This window comes from Vitis riparia, chromosome 3 (assembly GCF_004353265.1).
Source record: "Vitis riparia cultivar Riparia Gloire de Montpellier isolate 1030 chromosome 3, EGFV_Vit.rip_1.0, whole genome shotgun sequence".
Taxonomy (NCBI): domain Eukaryota; kingdom Viridiplantae; phylum Streptophyta; class Magnoliopsida; order Vitales; family Vitaceae; genus Vitis; species Vitis riparia.
The window spans coordinates 11,143,791-11,155,020 of NC_048433.1; the positions used below are offsets into that span (position 1 = coordinate 11,143,791).

Genomic DNA, 11,230 nt, shown 5'->3' on the forward strand with positions numbered 1-11,230 from the left:
ATACCCTGAAAATGTAACAAGACTATCAATAATCTATTTAGTGTTTATGTAAAACACTAATATATAGGAATATAAATGCAAGAAGAAAATAGAATGTTGAAAGATGTGGAAGGATTGAGAAAAATGAAGAATTTCTTGGTCGAATGAATGAAATAAAGTGCCCATCTAAGTCCTATTTATAGATTTCATGGCACACTTTAATTTAGGATTGTTCCTTTAGACATTACATTCATTCATTCTGGGTTACTAGTCTTTGATATACATGCACCCAATCATATTTGGTTGCATTACTTGGCCATATACTACTTATATAGAGTCATATCAAAACCCACACACATTCTGGCTAATCTAGAGGAACCTCCAATAATTCATTTTATTTTAGAAGAGGACTACAAATATAAAACATTTAACTTGGATTTTCCGTCAGGGATGACTTGCAAAAAGGTTCTTCATACTAAATTGCTATTATTCCTTCTCAGTCTACTTATATATTTTTGAGGAAATATGGGGAAAAGACAGTATTATTCTCAGGGTGAATTTGGCACATTCCACGACCATATATATAAAATGTCAACAACGGTTTGTCTTCATTTGCTTGTTTCTAAACATTCAAAGGTGTACTTCTTTATTGATAAGAGGATACGTATCCAAGAAGTAAAGGTCTCAGATTGCTTAAGGCTAAATTAAGTAATATAGGCTGCTATATTTGTTATTTTCTCTTTGGACGAAATGCTTACCATTTGTACACCTAACATATATATTCCAATAAAAAAGTATACAGATACGTGAGCAATGAAGCAGCATTATATATAAAACCAAGACAAATTGTTAAAAACTGCCACCAGGGTTTTGAAAAATTGGAACTAGGAAGAAAATCCGTATCATGTTAGGTTTGTAGAAGAAAGAAAAGAGTTGACATGGTTAGATTAGATATTCATGAAGTCTTTGTTTGGTATATTACTCTATCGACTTTTATTATTAAGGAAGAAAACTGGTTGGAATATGTCAAAAGTGTGACTAGGAATGATGAACGGGAAAGGTTCCGAATGGGTCCTCCTATTCCATCTGTCCCATTTATTTATATATGTTCCTCTCCTTAAGAAACTATTTAATCCAGGGGGGACGGGTGATGTTAAGGACGGAAATGACCCGGAGAACCACCTTCCAACTATTATATATCTATTATATCAATCACATTGGCGTATTCCAAAATTCAATATATAGTATTGAATCAATTGCTTGAGTATTTGACTTGTAACAGTGAATATATGCTTAATGTCTCAATCCCACCCAACCATGGCAACCTTGAAGAGTGGAAGTATTGCCTCCAATCACCACAGTTCCCTTTCCCTTCTCTCTTCACCATGATCTCTATTTTCTTCATTCTATTAATGATCCCTTCTGCAACTTCATTAGACTTCAACTTCACCAGTTTCAGTCCCTATAATGATAACATAACCTATGAGGGATCTGCTTATCCCAGAAACCAAATCATCCAACTAACACAAGCTCAATCAGCGAGCATCGGTTGGGCCACATACGTTCAACCCTTGCACCTATGGGACAAGGCCTCAGGAAATCTCACCGACTTCACCACCCATTTCTCCTTCGTCATAGACACAAAGAACAGGTCTGGTAGTCATGGTCATGGGATTGCCTTCTTCCTTGTGCCTGCTGATTCACAGAAGCCTAATGTCAAAAAGGGTCGGGGTCTTGGTCTTGCAAGTGACACCCAGCCACTGAACACAACTGCGAATCATTTTGTTGCGGTGGAATTCGATATTTATAAGAACCGTTGGGATCCAAACGACACCCATGCAGGTATTGACATCAACTCTATGCAATCAATCCGTAATGTGACATGGTGGAATAGTATTATAAATGGGACGAAAAATGATGCATGGATCAGTTATAACTCTAGTTCTAAAAATCTAAGTGTCGTCTTCACTGGTTTTAGGGATGATAGTACTATTCTGCAGGATAACCTTTATTATGAAGTTGATCTGAGGCTTTACCTCCCAGAATGGGTTAGTTTTGGCTTCTCAGGTGCAACAGGAAATGCATCAGCCATACATGCCATTTATTCATGGAGTTTCAGCTCAAGTTTACAGACTGATGAAAATAAAACAAATCCAACATCGCCAGAAGGAGAAACGCCAACTTCCAATCCCAACTCTAATCCTTCAAGAAAAATCAAGGTTAAACTAGTGGTGGGATTGACTGTCGGTGGATGTGCTTTCGTTGGTGGTTTGAGTTTGGTTTTGTTTTTGTTCTTGAAAAGTAGAAGGGGAAAAGTTGATAATCCAGTCATTGATCAGCTATCCATGGAGGATGACTTTGAAAAAGGTACTGGACCCAAGAAGTTTCGGTACAATGAATTGGCTAGTTCAACCAATAACTTTGCAGAGGAAGGGAAGCTTGGAGAAGGAGGGTTTGGAGGGGTTTACAAAGGTTTCTTGAAGGAATTGGACTCTTATATTGCTGTTAAGAGGGTATCAAGTGGGTCTAAACAAGGGATAAAGGAGTATGCATCAGAAGTAAAGATCATTAGTCGATTGAGACATAGGAACTTGGTCCAACTGATTGGTTGGTGCCATGAGAAAAGAGACCTACTACTTGTTTATGAGTTCATGCCCAATGGCAGCTTAGAGTCTCATCTTTTTAGTGAAAGAAGCTTGCTGACCTGGGAGATGAGGTACAAAATCGCTCAAGGGTTGGCATCAGCATTGCTTTATCTTCATGAAGGATGGGAGCAATGTGTACTGCACAGGGATATAAAATCTAGCAACATCATGCTGGATTCAGGTTTTAACGCTAAACTTGGGGATTTTGGGCTAGCTAGGCTTGTTGACCACGGAAAGGGATCACAAACCACAGTTTTAGCTGGAACCATGGGCTACATGGCTCCAGAATGTGCCACAACAGGCAAGGCCAGCAAGCAGTCTGATATCTACAGCTTTGGGGTGGTTGCTTTAGAAATAGCCTGTGGAAGAAAACCCATTAACCTAAAGGCCAAAGAAGATCAAATAATGATGCTGGAATGGGTCTGGGATCTCTATGGGAAAGGAAATATTTTAGAGGCAGCCGATCCTAGGCTATGTGCAGAATTTGATGCGCAACAGATGCAATGTTTGATGACTGTTGGGCTTTGGTGTGCTCACCCAGATGGAAATCTCCGGCCTTCAGTAAGGGAAGTAATTCATGTCCTTAATTTTGAAGCGCCATTGCCCATTCTCCCTCCAAAGATGCCCGTCCCAACGTACTCTATCCCTGGAGCGATGTCTGCAATCTTGCTTCCAGCCTCATCCAGTACCACCGCTTCTGAGAGAAGTCAAACCCAGCTTTCCAGCTATTGTACAGATTCATCAAAGATAACAACACCTTCTGCAGCTTCTTCTCCATCTGCGACACTTATTTCTGTAACACGTTAAGTTGGTGTAGAGTGCATTTGGTAGTTTCTTTTCTTTGTGTATTATATGTTTATTACATCTAATTATAAGTCGATGTATAAGCTTTGGATATACATCGCCACACCTCAGAATGCCTATCAGTAGTTCCTTTGTATCTTTTACGTACTCACCAAGAAAATTCAGCCTTAATTTTTTATGCTTTTCGCATACTAGTTTATAGGTAAACTCATTAACGCTTCTGTTGGCTGTTGTTTCAGGGGAAACGACATACACAAAATCTGCTCAAAACAGAGCATAAAACAGGGGAGAGAGAGAGAATCGAATCTGGAGTTTTCTCTGACTTTTTCATTCACCTTTCTCAGCATAAAAAAAAAATAAAAATGGCTTTCTTGAACCCTCTCAAGATTCAATCTCAGTCGTACCGGTGCAGCACTTACAGCCATCCATACATATTTAAGTAGACATGTGTTAATTACAAAACTATATTTGCATTAGGGACTGCCCCAGTTCCTTGTCCCTTCACGTTACCTCCTGAAGTATCCTTATCCTAATCACAGACCTGAGCTCTTTTGAGCTGTTTAATGTCATATAATCAAGACACTTAGCTGCAGCTTAACCAAAATCCAAATCCCCATCCAAGATTGGGAACTTTACGAATGCAATGCTGCAAAGCTCAGCAAGGCCATGTGCAGAGGACATTGAAGGGTCAAGACACCTCAACCAACTGTATGGAATAATTTCTTAAATTCCATAGTCACTGTAGAACAATTCAAATTTGTCTTCTGGGGATTCAAGAGTCCTAGAGGTGCATTGAGAATCTGAACATGTCAAATAAGAAAGATCCAAAATAGCAAACAAGAATACAAATGATAATGTAGGTGAAATAGACTTACTGCTATTAGTTAATCAAATAAGTTATTGATTTTGAAAATAATATCAGACATGACATAGTAGTATGGGTCCATAAGGGTCTCCAACGGGCCGGGCCGGGCCCTTGGTATATCTAAGGCCCGTGGGCCCTCAAACTGGGCGGGCTGCCCGGCGGGCCGGCTGGGAGGTCTTGGGTAAAAATTAAAATAGTTTTCAATTTTGAAGGGAAGGGGATTCGAACCCCTTCCTTTATGGATTCATAAGAGAGCTAGCCACCAACTAAGCTAGCCCTCTTTTGTGTAACTATTTTGCATTAGTTATATATATATTAGAAATGTTGTATGATTTTTGAAAAAAAATAAAAGTGAGCTGGCTGTTCAATGGTCACATGACCGTTGAACATGCCTGCCACTCATAATTCAATATTATGACCGTTGAACGGTCTTGAAATTAAAAAAAAAAAAAAATTAAATCCTAATATTTAAATCCCTATAAATATTAAATACCCTCAATTTTTTTCTATTCTCTCAACTCTTAAGCCCTCTCTCATTCCACAATATTTCCGATTATTGCATTTTGTCTCAAATTATTCAATATTATTGGTGGTGAAAAACAAGCATTGGTGGTTCAAAGAGTTCAAAGTTGAAGGAATTTCTGCTTCGGTTCTCCAATTTAGTAACATACTTCACATTTTCTTTTATTTATTTGTTACATTTTAATTTTACATTTATTATTTTTAGCATAATATTTTATCAATAATTATAATTATGGCAAGTGGTTCTTGTTCTTCATCTAATGCATGCATTTTGCTTTTATTATTTTTTTTTATTTTCTAAATTTATTTCTATTCTATCAAAAAATTTACTTCAAATATATGGAATTTTTTTGATAGAATAGAAATAAATTTAGAAAATAAAAAAAAAATAATAAAAGCAAAATGTAAAATTTGTAACAAACTTCTTAGTGGTGGCTCAAATGCAGGTACAAGTCATTTAAAAAGGCATTATGAAAATTGTAAAACTAAAAATAATGTAGATATTAGAAATTATATGCAATTAGGTAAAGATGAAAGTGGAAATTTAAAAACATTTTCTTATGATGAATCTTATTGTCGTGAAGAAATGATTGGTTATATAATAAGAGCAGAACAACCTTTTAATTTCACTAGTTCGCCATCACCGCCAAGAGATAATGATTAAAATATTTTACTAAATGCATGTCATATTTTTATTTTTATTTTTATGGTTGAAAAGTACAAATGATTGACAAATAAGTAGGTGCCAACCTAGTTGGGATGTATTTATTTTGTAGTAATGTAAACTTTTCCCACATTTTCAAATGTAATGTATACATTCAATGAATAAAATAGTTAACAATGAATATTTTTATTAATGTAACATTTTCTATTTTTTGAATATTTATATATATATATTAAAGTGGCGGGCCTACGGGCCGGGCCTAATTTGGGGCCCACGGCCCGGCCCATCCAGAAATGGGCTTGGGCCGGGCTCGTGCCGGGCCGCGGGTCGCGGGCTTTTTGGGGACCCTTATGGGATGTGACATTTACCTAGGAGACAATAATTTGTATTTCCAATCCCAAAGGTAGCTAAACAACTATAGGAGAGATAATGGAACATGAGAGAGAGCCCGCTAAATTCCTTTGGTTATTTTTGGTTCAGAAAATTTGAGGGAAAGTGTGAAAAAAAAAGAAAAAAAAAAGATTTAAAGTCTATAAATTATTTGTATATGTTACTTTAAAATTATTTCACTTATTTTAATTCTTTGATTTAAAAATTAAATAATTTGAAAATACATGAGTTTCTAATTAATTTTAATTATATTTTATTTTCTTTGATATTTTTTATAGAATAATTAAATAGGATAAAATCATTTTCTTTAATTTTTTTTTCTTAGTATTTTTCCTGGAACCAAACATAATTTTAGAATAGTTTTTGTAAAACATGAGTTTGAATCATCAAGTATCAAGTCCAAGATTATTGATAGCATTTGCATTGGGATGAAAATAAACAAGAACAGCTGCAGTTGTATGATGAAGTAACCACTACCTGAGAATAAAGATCAGCAAGACAAGCCATTATTTCCTTTTAACACATGTAGAAGGTTATCCGTATAATATAGTTGCATCCAAGCACTTCTTTCTGTTGGCTCTCGGTAGCTGACCAATGGAAACTTCTTCTCCTTCAACATAGTTTTCCCATATCTGCAATAGATGTCAATCAGCATAACTGACAGAGGAAGATGGTTGTAATACGATATATCTGTTGCTTTTAGTTTTTGATGTTTTGCAAACTTCTCAGCCTGTTCAGGAAGTGAGCATGGGGGATTCTGCCAATGCCAAAGGAAGTTTGAAGCTTTGGTAGTCCAGCTTCAAGAAGTCTCACTACCATGTTGGTTTTTGACTCCCATAGAGATCCCAAGAAAGTTTTGATTCTATAAACAGTTTCCACTTCAATTTGCATAACAAAGAATTGACTTAACATCCAAGGGAAATAAACCAGTCAACAAGTCATTGCTTTGGTCTCATTAGTGCTATTGCTTCATCTGAAAAAGGTCCATCAGATCCAGGACATCGAACACTAGAGAACAAGAAAGCAATGACACTCTCCTGTCTGGTTAAAATCATTGACCACTGAAGACATATTCCATAATTGCTGTTGGGATATTTATAGGTGAATGGAAATTAAGACATACCGTTTCAATTAGACACAACTCTTCCTAATGGAAACAACTTGCAACTTGTGTCAAAGGATATGTCAAGTATTTAAGACACATCTCTTCTAAGAGTTACTAGAAAACCTATAAATAACGCCCTCCCCCCCATTTCTCATTTTCATTCCATCATCGATTCTTATAAGAAGCATCATAGTTTTATTATTTACCTTGATACTTATTATAAGCATCATTATTTGATGGAAATGTAATGACGCTCCTGATAAGTGTCATAGTTGTATTGACTTTTAAAATTTTTGTTTTTAAGTTAACTTATACAAATTTTGATATTAGAATTTTATTCTATAAATTAATTATGGTAAATTGACATTAATATTAATGACATTAAGTTGCTACATTAAGGTTTTTTTTTAAAAAAATTGGATATAAATAAAATAAAATCCTAATAAATTATTTTTTTATTATTTGATATTAATTTTTTTATAGTTTGTATCAATACAATCTATTTTCATAAACCATTTTTCATTTTTATTAAATTAGAAATTATCTTATATTTCATTTAAAAATAATTTGTTAATTTATTTGTGGACCACAAAAAAGTGGCCTATTTTGAGCACTTGTTCGGGCCTAGGGCCACATTTATTGGGTTTAACCCTTTTATTTGAGAAGGTTTTATAGTTAATGAATATAAATTTGAAATTATTTAACTAAAATGAAATAAATTAATATTTAAATTAATTTAATGATGATTAGACTCACAATAAAACTAAATGCAATAAGAATATTTATAAAAATTTTCTAATATTTATGGGAATTAAGCTCATTCTATTAAATTAGTTTTTTTTTTAAATATCAATATTCAAATTAAACCAACATCAACCTAAAATATCAAATAATTAAACAATATAAATTCATTATGAGTTCAATATATAAAAATTATTATTGAAAGATGAAATAAAGAATACTATTTTTAATTTATTGAAAAAGGACATGCATGGTATTTTAGAATATGTTATAAAGTCTCCGTTGAAAACCCTAACTTTTGGAAGATAAGAAAGAAGGGAGAGAGCCACCGTTTTTAGTGAGAAAGAAGAGAAGAGAGAAAAACGCAAGTTTTTCTCATCATGCCCAAATTTCATCAAAGGTCTGATCCCACTTCGTCTGTGGTCCGATTGAGTTGAAATTTGGAGGAGAGTTTCGTGACTCATTTATCTTCAATCTGAACGGTGAAGATCGGATTTGGAGTTTCGGAAAGTCATTAGAAAGAAAGAGGAGAAGAGAGAAAAACGTAGGTTTTTCTCATCATGCCCAGATTTCATCAAATGTCCGATCCCGCTTCGTCCGTGGTCCGATCGAGTTGAAATTTGAAGGAGAGGTTCGTGGCTCATGTATCTTCAATATTAACGGTGGAGATCGGATTTGGAGTTTCGGACAGTCATTAGAGAGAAAGAGGAGAAGAGAGAAAAACAGCGGTTTTTTACATCATGCCCAGATTTCATCAAAGGTCCGATGCCGCTCTGTTCATGGTCTGATTGAGCTGAAATTTGGAGGAGAGGTTCATAAGTCATTAATCTTAAATTTGAACGGTGAAGATCGGATCTAGAGTTTTGTAAAGTCATCTTTCAGCCAAAAACAAAACCTTTATTTTGGTGGGCTTTTTTCAGCCAAAGATGGCGCTTCCTGAAAGAAGCGTCATCTGTTAGCTTTCTTGACGCTTAAAAAACGTCATTGTTTCCCATTTTTCTTGTAGTGACAGTTCCCTTTCCCTTCTCTCTTCACCATGATCTCTATTTTCTTCATTCTATTAATGATCCCTTCTGCAACTTCATTAGACTTCAACTTCACCAGTTTCAGTCCCTATAATGATAACATAACCTATGAGGGATCTGCTTATCCCAGAAACCAAATCATCCAACTAACACAAGCTCAATCAGCGAGCATCGGTTGGGCCACATATGTTCAACCCTTGCACCTATGGGACAAGGCCTCAAGAAATCTCACCGACTTCACCACCCATTTCTCCTTCGTCATAGACACACAGAACAGGTCTGGTAGTCATGGTGATGGGATTGCCTTCTTCCTTGTGCCTGCTGATTCACAGAAGCCTAATGTCACAAAGGGTGGGGGTCTTGGTCTTGCAAGTGACACCCAGCCACTGAACACAACTGCGAATCATTTTGTTGCGGTGGAATTCGATATTTATAAGAACCGTTGGGATCCAAACGACACCCATGCAGGTATTGACATCAACTCTATGCAATCAATCCGTAATGTGACATGGTGGAATAGTATTATAAATGGGACGAAAAATGATGCATGGATCAGTTATAACTCTAGTTCTAAAAATCTAAGTGTCGTCTTCACTGGTTTTAGGGATGATAGTACTATTCTGCAGGATAACCTTTATTATGAAGTTGATCTGAGGCTTTACCTCCCAGAATGGGTTAGTTTTGGCTTCTCAGGTGCAACAGGAAATGCATCAGCCATACATGCCATTTATTCATGGAGTTTCAGCTCAAGTTTACAGACTGATGAAAATAAAACAAATCCAACATCGCCAGAAGGAGAAACGCCAACTTCCAATCCCAACTCTAATCCTTCAAGAAAAATCAAGGTTAAACTAGTGGTGGGATTGACTGTCGGTGGATGTGCTTTCATTGGTGGTTTGAGTTTGGTTTTGTTTTTGTTCTTGAAAAGTAGAAGGGGAAAAGTTGATCATCCAGTCATTGATCAGCTATCCATGGAGGATGACTTTGAAAAAGGTACTGGACCCAAGAAGTTTCGGTACAATGAATTGGCTAGTTCAACCAATAACTTTGCAGAGGAAGGGAAGCTTGGAGAAGGAGGGTTTGGAGGGGTTTACAAAGGTTTCTTGAAGGAATTGGACTCTTATATTGCTGTTAAGAGGGTATCAAGTGGGTCTAAACAAGGGATAAAGGAGTATGCATCAGAAGTAAAGATCATTAGTCGATTGAGACATAGGAACTTGGTCCAACTGATTGGTTGGTGCCATGAGAAAAGAGACCTACTACTTGTTTATGAGTTCATGCCCAATGGCAGCTTAGAGTCTCATCTTTTTAGTGAAAGAAGCTTGCTGACCTGGGAGATGAGGTACAAAATCGCTCAAGGGTTGGCATCAGCATTGCTTTATCTTCATGAAGGATGGGAGCAATGTGTACTGCACAGGGATATAAAATCTAGCAACATCATGCTGGATTCAGGTTTTAACGCTAAACTTGGGGATTTTGGGCTAGCTAGGCTTGTTGACCACGGAAAGGGATCACAAACCACAGTTTTAGCTGGAACCATGGGCTACATGGCTCCAGAATGTGCCACAACAGGCAAGGCCAGCAAGCAGTCTGATATCTACAGCTTTGGGGTGGTTGCTTTAGAAATAGCCTGTGGAAGAAAACCCATTAACCTAAAGGCCAAAGAAGATCAAATAATGATGCTGGAATGGGTCTGGGATCTCTATGGGAAAGGAAATATTTTAGAGGCAGCCGATCCTAGGCTATGTGCAGAATTTGATGCGCAACAGATGCAATGTTTGATGACTGTTGGGCTTTGGTGTGCTCACCCAGATGGAAATCTCCGGCCTTCAGTAAGGGAAGTAATTCATGTCCTTAATTTTGAAGCGCCATTGCCCATTCTCCCTCCAAAGATGCCCGTCCCAACGTACTCTATCCCTGGAGCGATGTCTGCAATCTTGCTTCCAGCCTCATCCAGTACCACCGCTTCTGAGAGAAGTCAAACCCAGCTTTCCAGCTATTGTACAGATTCATCAAAGATAACAACACCTTCTGCAGCTTCTTCTCCATCTGCGACACTTATTTCTGTAACACGTTAAGTTGGTGTAGAGTGCATTTGGTAGTTTCTTTTCTTTGTGTATTATATGTTTATTACATCTAATTATAAGTCGATGTATAAGCTTTGGATATACATCGCCACACCTCAGAATGCCTATCAGTAGTTCCTTTGTATCTTTTACGTACTCACCAAGAAAATTCAGCCTTAATTTTTTATGCTTTTCGCATACTAGTTTACCTATAAACTCATTAACGCTTCTGTTGGCTGTTGTTTCAGGGGAAACGACATACACAAAATCTGCTCAAAACAGAGCATAAAACAGGGGAGAGAGAGAGAATCGAATCTGGAGTTTTCTCTGACTTTTTCATTCACCTTTCTCAGCATAAAAAAAAAATAAAAATGGCTTTCTTGAACCCTCTCAAGATTCAATCTCAGTCGTACCGGTGCAGCAC

General features: G+C 36.6%; 2 protein-coding genes across 2 annotated transcripts; both read left to right on the plus strand.

The window, feature by feature from the left end:
• Positions 1-1,335: 1,335 nt before the first annotated feature.
• LOC117911923 (L-type lectin-domain containing receptor kinase IX.1-like) lies at positions 1,336-3,606 on the plus strand. The gene has a single exon (XM_034826361.1). It carries the CDS (start codon positions 1,365-1,367, stop codon positions 3,429-3,431), a length of 2,067 nt encoding a protein of 688 aa, XP_034682252.1. The 5' UTR covers positions 1,336-1,364; the 3' UTR covers positions 3,432-3,606.
• A 4,414-nt stretch (positions 3,607-8,020) lies between these two features.
• Positions 8,021-10,993, plus strand: LOC117911717 (L-type lectin-domain containing receptor kinase IX.1-like). Its single transcript, XM_034826115.1, has one exon. The coding sequence runs from the start codon at positions 8,752-8,754 to the stop codon at positions 10,816-10,818; it is 2,067 nt and encodes a 688-aa protein (XP_034682006.1). The 5' UTR covers positions 8,021-8,751; the 3' UTR covers positions 10,819-10,993.
• Positions 10,994-11,230: the final 237 nt, after the last annotated feature.

What these genes read in the sequence shown, in the direction of transcription:
- LOC117911923 (XM_034826361.1), top strand. Translation starts at nt 1,365, where the DNA reads ATGATCTCTATTTTCTTCATTCTATTAATGATCCCTTCTGCAACTTCA.
- LOC117911717 (XM_034826115.1), top strand. Translation starts at nt 8,752, where the DNA reads ATGATCTCTATTTTCTTCATTCTATTAATGATCCCTTCTGCAACTTCA.